Genomic DNA, 14,123 nt, shown 5'->3' with positions numbered 1-14,123 from the left:
CCTGCTGTAAAGTACTGCTCACCCCTGCGGTTCGTTTCCTTGCAATTCGTACAGTTGCCTTCTCAGTTCCTAGTTCTTCCCTATTCAGCTTCCGTCGGTCACATCGGAAACGCAGTTGAGGCATAGCGATGTCCGTCCATCAACTCCGCCGTAAACCGCCCCGCTTTTTACTTCATCAACTACCAGATCGCGGCGGCACGGTTGAAATTTAGTAACACAAAGGAAGAAAGAGTGGATACCAAAATCCGGGATCAAAGGATTGAATACAGGGTTTGAAGTAGATAGAAGGGCAGGAAATTAGGGCTGATAATTGGGGGGAAATGAAAATCCAGTGGGTCCAAAAGGTTAAAAACTAGTGTGAGAGAAAGAAAGAAATACCTAGTACCAGAGAGCTGGCTTTTCGTATTGTACTATCAAAAAAAGAAAGAAATTTGAAAATTTATCTTATACGGGCGATTTTGTAGTTGAGTAGCGCAAAAGTGTGGCGTGTCAGTAGACGATTGGTTCTGATAGCAGCAAAATTGATTTTTCTTCCAATTTTTTCTTTTTCTTTTTCTTTTAGGTAAAATAGAACAGCAGTATCTTAACTTAATGGTTACAGCTCAAATTACATAAATCTGAATTCAGATTCCCACTATATATGGCTATTTAAATCAAATGATTTGGAGTTTAATATTTCGATGTCGGGTTTAAAATCTATTTACAGTGTGTGCGACTGAGTTAACAAACAAATTCAATCTATATAAATTTATTATAATTTATTTTATTATACTTAACTATAGTGATGAATTGATCGAATATTCATATATAGCTTAATTTATTAAATTGAAGAAAAGTATCTGTTTTTTGTTTCCTTGGACTGTATTTCTAAATTGAAACTAGGAACATATTTTTTCAATATTAATGTTTAAATATATATCAAATAACAAACAAATTGAATTTATTATAAAAAAAAAAGGGGTGGATAGGAGGTTGAAAGGTCGAGAAAGGGTGGATTTAATTATTTAGTAAATAACATATTACAAACTTGAAAAATAAAATTTTACACCATTAGCTATTAAATTAAACTTACATGTCGTCATTTATTAACGTTGTAAATTGGAACTGATAAGTGCATTTTGAGTTGGTGAAATTAAAATTCAATAAAGCAATTCAATGCGAGTAATTGAGTTGCACATTTTTTCAACTCATCTTCTCATAGATGTGACAAATAACAAAATATTTGAATTTTATTATTCATGTGTCAATTTTGTAGGAAAACTCTAAATAAATATCCTTGATTTTTGGACTATTTTACGTGCAACCAAGTATAAATTTTCATGTGAAATGGAAGATAATACACCTCTTATCAATATTGACGGAGTAAGAAAACGATGTTGAACTAAACAAGTACCTGATTCTGTCTTGTTATATAATTAGTTCAGATTTAAAAATACCAATCTGAATCTAAATATTATCATAATACTCCACTAAATTAGGCTGAATTATGATATCACCTTTTTTGGTAGAAAACTTGATTTGTGGTAAAGGAAGAATTCTCATCCGTCCAGAACTTTCCTCTTATATTCCACATAGAGAAGAAGAAAAAGGAGAAAGAAAAGCATCCATCCATGCAACCCTAATAGCATTTCTTCTCTCTTCTTTTATATCATAAAATTAAAAGCAAAATCAATTTCTATCCTATATTTCATAGAAAATCTTTAATATGCTTAATAAGTAAATAAATATGATCCTCTATACTTAAAAAAATTTAATTATATATATACTTGAACAAGAGAGTACTTGAGTTCCAGCCTTTAGGTCGTCCAGTTGATTATGCAAATATGCCTAACATGAATAGGTCAGGTGTGGGAGGCCTTGAACCATACATCTGAGTTCACCTAACAAATAATCTATGCATGTAAGAGCATCGCTAATCTTCTGTTTTAAGTTCTAAAACTTGTCCTATAACTTAAATTAGTTCGCGAGAGTGTAGCACATATTAGCAACAACACGATGCATGCAATTGATGAAACACAAATCTTGCAAATTTCCTCGGAAAATTATAGATAGATCACAAAATAAAATATATATATATATATATATATTTCTCATTTAGGATGACAATTGAAAAGGGAAAAACTTGTTTTAAAAATTCTGCTTAGACTACGGAACAGCTCACAAAATTCAATATAAACACATTAGCTTCAGAAAACAATAGTAAAAGAGTTTCAGTAAACTGCAGCCCGCTAGTTGGTTAATTCCATGCAATGCAACTTCTGATGGTCACTATATGTAATAGTAATACAATCATAGGATGTATAGCAAATACTAATTAACGTGAAGACTATAAGCATAGGATGCTATCAGATGCAAATTCTACACATGTGGCAGTTCTCACTACAAAGTATAGCTTTCTATCTACCATCACATCATCAAACGGCTATAAAGAAAATAAGAAGGGAATTATATTGAACCCGTTTAAGCAGCAGTCCAAGGCTCTAACCGCTGGATCAGGAGAACATCTTACATCAGTTAATTTTCCCCAAACTTTGCTATTATGTTAGGCCGGCAGCATAGTCTCCTCAAACGCACTTTCTCCTATCACAATTAAAGTTGCAGCATATAAAACAGAGACAAAAGTTTGAGTCAACTATCATCCAAAACAGGATAAGCATTCACCTCTGTGTTATCATGGTCATATCTAATCAAGAAAAGACATCTGCAACCTCTTATGTCATGCCATCTCCTTTGGATCTCTATAACATGAGCATCATAGTATCTTGCTTGATCTTGTCTCTCCTGCGTCAAAGAATATACATTAAGGATTCTGTTGCAGTACTTCTCGAAGTTTATCATGACTTCGTCGTCAAGCTTTAATTATTCACTAGTAACTGGGACTGAGGCAAGATATGGAGTGTCTGCATATGAGCACATGGATTTTATATCACTTGTAGTCATTTTTGCATTCCTTTGACGGAATTGGTTTATCAATCATAGATTGATTTTGTAGTTTCTGCTTAACAAATTTTATAATTTTAATGAAGAAAAAATACCTGGAAGCAAACTACTAGATCTCCAACCTTCACTTTCCGACATTCTGAATGCTCCAAAGCAACAGATCGTTCCCTCACAGAATCCCTTATGTTCACCCATTCATCCTCCTCTGCTCCAAACCCCACATATCTTACACGAACTTCCTGCCATGTACTAAATCTGTCACACATTGATGCATAAACACGGCAATTTTAACTGTAGTCCTTAAATGTTAGCAGATCATTACTAAATTAATTAGAGCATGACCATGATTTGCATTGACTCAATAATTAGTTGAAGAACTTACTTCATTAACCTAAAGCATTGCAAATGAATAAATCTGAAGAAATATCTACATCATAAACTGTAGGAACAAAATATAAGTACTCACAATTTCACCAGTACTGAGAAATCTATGGGAAAGAAATGTATCAACATCATACCTGTAAAAACATTATAAGAATCAAATTAGCACATAAGCATATTAATAATTTACAATTACATGGAAGCAATCAGCAGAAGACCATGTTGTTACTTTCTTTTTCATCACTCAGTTGCTGTTGTATTCATGAACTCCAGTCCTAACTCTTTGTTTAACGACTAACATTTTACACTAGTAAGATTCTACAGAACCATGATTGTTGAATTGTTATTCAGCAAAAGGAGAGGGAAGTTCCAAATATTTTAGAACTTACAGTCCTAGATCATTCATTTTTTGTTCTGAGATAACTCCTGGGCCGCATATGTTAAGTTAAATTCAAAGGTAGAAAGAACAAAGACGTCAATGAAATGCTAAACTTAGGCTTACCATGCACCATCCTTCGATGATCTCGCTTCAAATTCCAACCTGGATAGATCTTCACCCTTCTCGCCTGTCATCAGAAAAATGTTAGTCATGATTATGACTTTTCTATTGTACTCTACCCACCAGAAGTGAAGGAACTTCCCAAGGTTCAAATCAATCATTGGAAAACAAATCTTATACTTGAAAAAAAGTAAAAGTTGTTTAGAAAGTTTATAAATGGTTTAGCAAACAGTTCGCAAAAGGTGTTGTGCTTCTAAAATTAAAAAGTCAACAGTCGAAAGCAGTAAATTATAACACCACAGAATTTGCTCGATATTACCATGTCTCAAATGAAAAACAGTGGAGAAGTTCAGGTGCCTTGCATAGAAGAGAATCGTATGCCTTCAATTATAAAATAGAGAAAGATATTTCCAAGTAGAGATATATCAGTAAATGATGATGCAATCTGTTAAGGAAGCTAGCTTCAAGTATGAATACAAGCACATGAACCCATGACATACAACATCACATAAAATAGACCAGCTAACATGCACACCCTCAGGCATTCGTGGATTTCCAGTTGCTTTACTCTGAGTTGGAGCTTCAGGGGCAACAGGTGACTTCTTGGCTGCATCAACTGAAGTCTCTTTAAAGAGGCCTTCTTGTTGATTCTTCTCAAACCAACTTTGAATCTAAAATACAAAGAGTACTATGTGTCTCAAAGATTCATTCAGAAGTACTCAATCAACTTATGATGTAGCAGTTCAAAGAAAAAGCAGAAGATAAAACCTCAGTCCACTTTACAACAGGTTTTCCGGCTCGACCACTGGAGCGACTGCAAATATGCCAAAACATTGAAATTACACCCAACATATCTTCTAAAGTTTGCAGGCTCTAAGGAAGCACTTAAGAGATAAAAACTCACTTGAAAACTCTTGCCAATTTCTTGCAGAACTCATCCTCCAGAGATTTTTCTTTAAATTCATTAAGTAAATGCTCCATTCTTTGAACCTGATTTCTCCAATGGCACAAAACATGTTTCTCATTAGAACGTCCGAGTTCTTCAAGCAATGCATAATTTATCGTACAATTTAGCTAGCCAATGTTTTCAACAACACCGTGGCACGGTTTGAAGCCATTTAAGTATTAATTGTCTTAAAAACAGTAAGTCACAATTGACAATTTTCTCTGTGAAATTTGATATAAAGCATTGAGACTACAAGCTGATTCAAATTTTACAAGTAGCTATAATCAACTAATTAACCTATAGGCAATTGGTGCCTACATTATCATGTACCACATCCTTCTCCCTGCCTAGGAGAAATGGATATATACAACTCAATAAGAGCTGTATTCCTTGCCTACTTAAGTCTGATCCACAATCATTCACTGTTCACCAACAACAAGTACTAATCAGGTATTCAATTATGATAAAACCAATTTATTAACCATCCATTTAAACTGGAAAAGTATAAGATAAAACCTCGATACAGAACAAATACCATATTTCTCGTCAATTTCTTCTACTCATCCATAGACATTAAGAAACATCACCACAATTCAAGGACTTTTCAGCTAATTCATAGCCGAGGTGGTAAACATCTCACTGCGGACTCGAAACTTGGCTCTCTTCACTTACCCATATACGTATCGCACCGCAACTATCCATTTAAAATTAAGTGTCGCGTAATGTAATCCATCACAAACCCACAAAAAACAAAGGCTTAAAGATTAAAATGAACCCTAGAAATGAGTAGACATTAAATCATAGGAAGATGCGGTTGAATATATTAGCACAAAAAAATATAGAAAAATACTGGAAAGGAGACCTCGGTTATCGTGAACCCAGTAAAGGTTTGCCTCTGCCTCGGCCGGAGGTCCATCTGCCGCTGAAAGCCTCAATTCCGTCAAATTATTTGAGGGAGTGTATGCGAGTAGTACGGCGGGAGAGAGTGATCAAAAGGGTAGCCACCAGCCGGAAACAATGGGGTGTCTGCCGGAATAGGTATGTTAGTGTTACGAAGGAAAGTGGTGGTCTCGTAAAGATTGAAAGATCTACTCATGTGCGCTTTTTCTCTTAACAGGACTCCTTACATTAATATCTCATATTCAATAATTCAATATGTGTATGTTGTTTTTTTTTCAACATGAAGCAGTAGACTGACTTAAAAATATTATTCTACTGTATACTAAATATTGTAATAATATATTTTTTACTTTAAATATATTGTTATATTTAAAAAAAAACAAATTTAATATGACCTTCAAAAACAATTAAAATACAAAAATAATAAAATCATAAATTATAATAAATCCAAATAAAAAATCATATATTTAGAATTATTCAAACTTATAATCTCATATGTGCTAATAGAACCTTAGCCTATTTTCTTTTCCAATAAAAATCTATAATTCGATGATTACGTTGATATTTCATATAATCTCGTATTTGCTAATAGAACTTTTAACCTTAAACATGTCTGGCTTATTAACTTTTTACTTAAAAATAAATTAAATAAGTGTTTGTAATCTATATTTTGAACAACTTAAACTAAGTTCATTTAAACAAAAAAATTATAAACTTTTCTACACCAACTTTTACAGTAAATTGATCCATTTTCAGGCACAACCCACTCCCAATAAATAGAGTGAATGGCAGCTCTCCAAACCGATCAGGGAAGTAGCAGCCCAATGGGCGAAAAAGATCTCTGGGCATCAAAATTCACATTGACTCAATACTTAACAAGAAAAAAACGGGAAAAATGACAAATTGAATTTTTTATTTTAAATCATACGTCTTTTATTATATTAGATATATGTTGACTGTATAAAAATAATATCAAATGCTTTATTTAAAAAAACTACACATACATATATATTAAATGATGCAAAAGATGTAACATAATTGAAATATAATTTTTTTTTGTTGAAATAATTGAAAAAAGTGACAACAATAACGAGTTTTTTTTTTTTTTTTTGCATTATTTTTTCTTGAACTTAGTGAGAAGGCCTCCGTTACGAGTAATTATTTCATGCCATAACAAAAATAACGTAGTACAATAAACATTCAACAATAATGGTGAGTTACACCTAAACAAAATACCATACACTTAATACTGGAGTTTTTTCTTTTTTTCTTTTTGTTTTTTCCACAGAAGAATGGTACCGTTATGTATATTAAATAAAGAATATAAACGAGAAGAATTTATTACGCATTTATTAATATTTTCATTTAGCTGCAGCAAGTTTAAAAGAATGAAAGGTAAATTTACATTTTTTGTTTTGTAACTTTAGGTTATTAGAATTTTTTATCCTGTAATTTATATATTTAATCTTTTTTTTTACGAATTTAATCATGAACATCTCACATCTCACATTTGATCCTTATTTAGCAAATTTAGTCGTGTATTGATAATTTTGGTTCTCATGACTCATAGTTATAATATTAAAAATAAAATCTATTATAATGTGAAGGGAACCTAAATTGTCAATGCGACTAAATTTGTACCAAATGTGAGAGGCTCAAGACTAAGTTCATTAAAAAAAAGAATTAAATATATAGGTAGAGTAAATTACAAAACTAAAAATACTAACGACCTAAAATTACATGATCAAAAATATAATTTTGGCATAATGAAAATAAAAAGTCATGCACACGTCACTAACTGAAAGTACAAAGAAGACAGAGCGATGAGAAGAAGAAGGCAGAGTGCAAGAAGTAAGAAAGATTCAAGGTCCACATTTGGTAACCTCCAACTACCAATATGGCGTTTCTCTCTCTCCTCCTCTCTCTCTCTCTACATGCACGGACAAACAATAGTGCTACGTACTCCATATATACATTGCCTTTCTCTACTCTTAGTTTCATTATGCTCCTTCCAAACAGGCCAATATTCGGGTACACTTCATACCCCTCTCGGTCTCATCTTTTTCAAGAAAAGTTCACTCAAAGATTTGTGATAAAGACCGAAAAGAACTAAGGCAGAATCAGAAGGAAAATAAATAAATAAAGAGAGTTTGATTGATTTGTAGGGTGGTCTTGTACTGTTCTATTCCGTGTTGTTTTGAGTGATCTAAAGGAAAAGTAAAAGAAAGCAAGAGAGTTATTTTTTTGGGAGTTTTGGATTTCTAGGCTGTTGCCATTGTTCTTATTTTTCCTGTTTTCAGTTTGATTCATCAGCATAGACGAGAATTTGGAGGTTTTTGGAACTAAACGAAACACGGATAGACGAAGATAAAGAGCATCGATGGAGAGTACATTCAAGGAGTTGAGCGGTGAATCAGTTCTTGACTTAAAGGATAAAACTGGAATTGGTGGTGGCGTTGAGGATGTTTACGGTGAGGATAGAGCTTCTCAGGATCAGCCTATCACCCCTTGGACTGTTTCTGTTGCTAGGTGACTTCAAAAGTTTCTAATACTCAATTACTTAGAAATTTCAAGTGCACAATGGAGAATGTTGAATTTTCTGATCTAGAGGTTTTCTTGATGTTAATCTGAGTAATGTGGCGATACTGGTCTAAGTGATGCATAATTTCTGAATCATTTGATTTAGCTGGAAATTCTGAGGAATTGGTGATTTGGATTTCTTCATTTCTCAAATTTGGTAAAATAATACTATCTTGAATCCTTTGCATGAATCAGCTTTTGCAGCATATGAATGTAAATCATGTTATATTTAATCTTGTTTGTGAGACTATTTGGCTTTTGTCCTCATTATCTCTTAATAATTATCATGATACTGAATACTATACCGATTTTGAGACAGTCATGAATTTATAATGATTCTGCTCATTGCAAGGCATAGTTCAGAGTACTTATGCTCAGGAATGATCTGCAAACTTGAGAGCTTAAATTTCCAAGTAATATGCTGTTTATAATTTTATAATCCTTTGGTTTGAGTCCAGCGGGTATAGCTTGTTGCGTGATCCACGGCACAACAAAGGACTTGCTTTCACTGAGAAAGAAAGAGATGCCCACTACTTGACGGGCCTTCTACCCCCAGTAGTTCTTTCTCAAGAGCTCCAGGTTAATTACTATATGGACCTTGTACTTAGTTAGAAACTTTAAAACCTATGACACTGTATGAGCTGCTTGTTACAATCTCCCTTTGTTGGCTATCAGGAGAAGCGGTTGATGCACAATCTGCGTCAGTATGAAGTGCCATTGCACAGATATATAGCCATGATGGATCTCCAGGTAAAGTACAACTAACCAGGCTGCTTACTGGATACGGATTTCTAGGGAAAAAGAAAAGGAAACAATCTTGTTTTGAAGAATTTTGCTTATATTCAGTATTGGAGGGTGTTCTATTTCACGAATGAGATAATTCCAGATCCACTAGGATAACCTTTGTGGTGGGTGTTGATACCTTTAAGTCCTACTATGTAGTTTATGATAATTTTGTTTAACATGCAGGAGCGAAATGAGAAGCTGTTTTACAAGCTTCTCATGGATAATGTTGAGGAACTTCTTCCAGTAGTCTATACTCCGACTGTTGGTGAGGCCTGCCAGAAGTATGGTAGCATTTTCAAGCGTCCTCAGGGACTTTATATCAGCTTAAAAGAGAAGTATGGTAGCATTTTCAGACATCTCAGCGTACTAAATACCTTATGTGATGCTAAACGATCTTAATTTTTTCCAGGGGAAAGATTCTTGAAGTGTTGAAAAACTGGCCTGAAAAATCTATTCAAGTTATTGTGGTAACCGATGGTGAGCGTATTTTAGGGCTTGGAGATCTTGGCTGCCAGGTATATAATATTGTTTCCTTCATGTGAAATACATCTTTGTCATACATTCTTGTAGAAACCCTGAACTAGTTCTCTCTCTCTACATAGATCACCAAGATTCTTGAAACTTATGCAGGGAATGGGGATTCCAGTAGGAAAACTCTCTCTATATACAGCTCTTGGAGGAGTTCGTCCTTCAGCTGTAAGCATATCTATGACTTGGTTTTCTCTCTGTATGACTGTAATCCTAATGGACCTTTAACTCTCTGTTTGTGCCTCTAACAGTGCCTGCCTATAACCATTGATGTTGGCACGAATAACAAGAAGCTGCTGGAGGATGAGTTTTACATTGGTCTGAAACAGAACAGAGCAACTGGGCAGGTCTCACTCATTTCCTTTTTCTTCGGTTCGAAAACAAGCACTAAAATTACACATATCTGGAAGTGATCTTTCCTCTTCGTGTTTGAGGTGCCTTTAATCTTCCAGTTTGACTTATAGGAATACGCTGAGCTTCTAGAAGAGTTCATGTCTGCAGTTAAACAAAACTATGGCGAGAAGGTCCTTGTACAGGTATATAGCGAGCACAATCATGGTTTTACCATATTCAATTCTTCAACCTAAAACTCCCATGTTTTCCCAGTTTGAAGATTTTGCCAACCACAACGCCTTTGATCTACTTGCCAAATACCGGACAACTCATCTCGTGTTCAATGATGATATCCAGGTAAAAATGGTCTGAAGACTGAGAGTGTTATGTGGTAAAACATTATTCCCTTTTCAGAAAGAACTTCCATAAACATTTCTCTTATCTCAGGGTACAGCTTCTGTCGTTCTTGCTGGGCTTGTTTCAGCTTTGAAGCTAATGGGGGGAACTTTAGCAGATCACACTTTCTTATTCCTGGGTGCTGGAGAGGTTAGCCTGGATCTATATTTCTGCGCATTCTTGTTTGGGCTTCTTCTCTGAACTTACTTCTACTTTTTGGGTTCTTCAAGGCTGGGACCGGTATAGCTGAACTTATTGCTCTTCAGATATCCAAAGAGGTAGTGCTCGTTTTACCATCAATTCTCTATTGGTTTGCTTGCTAAAGCTTCTTCATTAACTTTTCACTCTTGCATTTGTAGACAAATGTGCCTTTGGAACAGACAAGGAAGAAAATTTGGCTTGTGGACTCTAAGGTATAGGTTTGTTTTCTTATAGGCAGCATTCAGTGAATTTTCCTATTATACCTAGTCTTATTCAGGATCATGATTTGCTCTTGTAATTTCATAATAGGGGCTGATTGTGTGCTCTCGTAAAGAGTCTCTTCAGCATTTCAAAGTGCCTTGGGCTCATGAACATGAACAGGTGAAGGAATTGCTGGATGCAGTTAAGGTAAAGGAAATTCATGTGCTATTGAGCTGATGTTCATATGATTGAGAAAATCTTGATGCAAATTGCTTGATAACAAAAAATTCCAACCAACATTAGGAAATAAAGCCAACAGTTCTAATAGGGACCTCTGGTGTCGGAAGGACATTTACAAAAGAAGTCGTAGAGGCCATGGCATCCATAAACCAGGTCATCTCTACTCACCCAAGCAGCATGTACAATGACTCATTCATGCTCAAGATTCTAATAAAATCATCCTGATGTTTCAGAAACCTCTCATTCTTGCTTTGTCAAACCCAACCTCACAATCAGAGTGTACTGCTGAAGAAGCTTATACATGGAGCGAGGTATATGTTTTTCTTTACCTTCTAATTCTTAGGCTTGATTCTCTTATCGTTATCATTTGATAATTTTCCTTTTTCTCGCTGAACTACTCTTTCAATTGTTCATCGAAGAATTTCTGGAATTGTTGTTGCAGGGACGAGCAATCTTTGCAAGTGGAAGCCCATTCCAACCTGTCGAGTACAATGGGAACATGTTTGTGCCTGGCCAGGTTCTACTCTACCTTTACAAACTACTTTCTAACTGCTCCTTTTTCATAAATTCCTAATATCAATACATCTTTCACAGGCAAATAATGCATATATCTTTCCTGGGTTCGGTTTGGGACTGATCATGTCTGGTACAGTTCGTGTACACGATGATTTGCTTTTGGCAGCCTGTAAGTAGATGTGCAAATAATCCAGTTATCGAAGCTCTATTACTTTTCAATAATTCTTTAGATTCAGTTCTCAAAACAATTATAATCATTTCTATAGTGGATACACATGAGGTCCACTATACGGAAAGATTACAATTTACGTCCCACAACTTACACTGTTCATGATTTTGGTCTCAATGTTTCACCTCTCACCACATTTAGTCCCCATAAGTGTTAAAAAAATTGCAATTTACGTTCCACTCACATTTGCCGTTAGATTCTTAATGGAAGGAGCAATACTTCGTTAACTTAACCAACATTTTGACTATAATAGTGTCGAAATTTACAATTTACGTCCCACAGTTGCAATTTTGGTCCCAAAAGGTGCAAGTTGTGATACGTAAATTACAATTTTCCACACTATTGCAATCAAACGTTGGTTAAGTTAATGGAGCACGTGGTCCTTCCGCCAAGAATCTAACGAAATTTTTTTTGACACTTATGGGACTAAATGTGTTGAAAGGTGAAACAATGGGACCAAAATCACAAACGATGTAAGTTGTGGACCGTAAATTGCAATTTCGCCTCCACTATACAGTTGTGATTTGTCAGGAGTTAAAACCTTGAGATAATTTTCTTTCAAGGCTGTGTTTACATCCAACATTTCAGACATGTCACTTTTGATTGTGTCCCCAATTACAGCGGAAGCATTGGCGAATCAGGCAACAGAGGAGAACTATGAAAAAGGACTCATCTATCCTCCGTTTACTAATATCAGAAAGATTTCAGCCAACATTGCAGCTACTGTAGCTGCTAAGGCATATGAACTTGGTAAGTGCTGCAGTGTTATACAAAGAGGTTAAGAATTTCCAATTATGGAGACATGACATTGGTGCCCTCTCCAGGTCTGGCTTCACGTCTGCCCCGCCCTAAGGATCTTGTCAACTTTGCGGAGAGCTGCATGTACACTCCAGTGTACCGCAACTACCGCTGATAATCAAGGAACTCAATCAATGTGCAGTGAACCCAAATTACTAAATTGACTTGTGATCTCTCTTCATTTCCCTCTTATTGACAATGTGATTACAATCTACATCTTTTGTGCTTTAAAAACTTGTACGGGGAGATGGTGGCATAGATGTGAAGTTTTGGTTAAATGACATTGGATCTTTATATTAGATCTTCTGTTCAGATGTCTGGTTGCTGCCTTCATACTTTTTTTATTTCCAGCAACTGATATTCCTATTGCCTCTGAATCAACATGAAATTCCAATAGAATGAAAGCTTAAAGTTATCGGATTCAGAACAGGGGAAGGAATGAAGACTCATCTGTTTTCTAATCGTGCCCTATGTTCAAACTTGAATTTTATCAAGAACAAAAAGCCCTACTCAGAATGAAATTAGAAGATGATTGTTGAATTAAACTCCAAACATGTTGAATGTTTTGGTGGAATATAGAAGATGAATAACAAAATGATAAAACATTACCAGTGGAGTTGTGCATTCTTGGCAATAAGCTAATTACCTTCCAGATAAAACAGAGAAAAAATCAGCATATAGCACCACCATCCAATCCAAACAAGCCGTTCCCGTCCGAGAGTTTTCAACATCTGATACACAGAGATCAACCATTCGGCTTCTCTTTTCAAGTAAATTCCTTTCAAAGAAAAAAGGTGAAGAATCAAAGTCAACAGAAACCCAGTAAGAAGTTGCCTACACGCCGCGCGAGCTACCGAATTTGCTCAATCAATAACCTTTCACTCTCTGAAATTGCTTCTCTTTCCATTGATTTTCCCTCCCCTGATCTCTAATTTGGGGTGACTCGTTCCAACTTACAAAGCAAAAGGCGGGAAATGAATATGCGCAGATCGGTAATACTGACACGCGCGGTTAATACCTGTTAAAAGTTATTTTCCTTGCCAGCAGAAAATCTATCGGCTATGTTTGGATTCAATTTTTGCATTTTTTGAGACAAGATAAAATACTATCCATATTTGTTTTTTGTATTTTTACACTTTATCTTTGTATTTTTCTATTTTTTAACTTTCTATATATAATATATATATATATATATATTTATATATATACATAATATAAAACAGACGTGATTTAATAATAATTAGTAATTTTTATCTCCAAAAAATACAACATTAGACATAAAATATTTATATATATACATATTTATATATAAAAATATATGATTTGACAATGAAAAGTGATTTTTGTCTCCCAACTTTCAACATCAAATCTACACCACTTATTTTAAAATATTTTAAATTACCCCAAAACACAAATCCAAACATATCATATATTTTCAACACACACTTACTTATCTCTATTTTTAAAACACAAAACAAAACAATTAAAACATAAATCCAAACACAATGACCGTGTCCTGTAACACGTCATTTCTTAATTTCTTCATCATTTTTAATTGTTTCCTTTATATATATATATATATATACTAGCCGTCGTAACACACTATTTATTTGTGGATATAATAAATAATTTTTTATATTTTAAAATAT

The 14,123-nt window shown here is 34.5% G+C and overlaps 2 protein-coding genes across 3 annotated transcripts; one reads left to right on the top strand and one right to left on the bottom strand.

Annotated features, from left to right (window-relative positions):
- On the bottom strand, positions 2,209 to 5,905 carry LOC105164724 (protein SAWADEE HOMEODOMAIN HOMOLOG 1). 2 transcript variants are annotated; one of them, XM_011083459.2, is made up of 9 exons: positions 5,629 to 5,905; positions 4,725 to 4,810; positions 4,589 to 4,634; positions 4,389 to 4,491; positions 3,824 to 3,887; positions 3,407 to 3,458; positions 3,036 to 3,179; positions 2,662 to 2,781; positions 2,209 to 2,580 (listed from the first exon to the last, which is right to left on the bottom strand). In XM_011083459.2, the coding sequence occupies exons 1-9, from the start codon at positions 5,680 to 5,682 to the stop codon at positions 2,515 to 2,517; spliced, it is 735 nt and encodes a 244-aa protein (XP_011081761.1). In that variant the 5' UTR covers positions 5,683 to 5,905; the 3' UTR covers positions 2,209 to 2,514. The 2 variants fall into 2 exon arrangements, with proteins under 2 accessions (XP_011081761.1, XP_011081760.1); XM_011083458.2 differs by having other exon boundaries at positions 4,356 to 4,491; positions 5,629 to 5,904.
- Positions 7,671 to 12,786, top strand: LOC105164723 (NADP-dependent malic enzyme). The gene is made up of 20 exons (XM_011083457.2): positions 7,671 to 7,697; positions 7,967 to 8,195; positions 8,705 to 8,825; positions 8,922 to 8,996; positions 9,216 to 9,367; positions 9,442 to 9,547; positions 9,663 to 9,728; positions 9,812 to 9,907; positions 10,025 to 10,096; positions 10,167 to 10,250; positions 10,341 to 10,439; positions 10,520 to 10,567; positions 10,649 to 10,702; positions 10,800 to 10,898; positions 10,995 to 11,084; positions 11,165 to 11,242; positions 11,374 to 11,448; positions 11,526 to 11,616; positions 12,298 to 12,426; positions 12,501 to 12,786. Exons 2-20 carry the CDS (start codon positions 8,047 to 8,049, stop codon positions 12,587 to 12,589), a joined length of 1,773 nt encoding a protein of 590 aa, XP_011081759.1. The 5' UTR covers positions 7,671 to 7,697; positions 7,967 to 8,046; the 3' UTR covers positions 12,590 to 12,786.

Source organism: Sesamum indicum, linkage group LG6 (assembly GCF_000512975.1).
Source record: "Sesamum indicum cultivar Zhongzhi No. 13 linkage group LG6, S_indicum_v1.0, whole genome shotgun sequence".
Taxonomy (NCBI): Eukaryota; Viridiplantae; Streptophyta; class Magnoliopsida; order Lamiales; family Pedaliaceae; genus Sesamum; species Sesamum indicum.
Note: the sequence above shows the minus strand (reverse complement) of the source record. Positions and strands in the feature narration are given on the sequence as shown.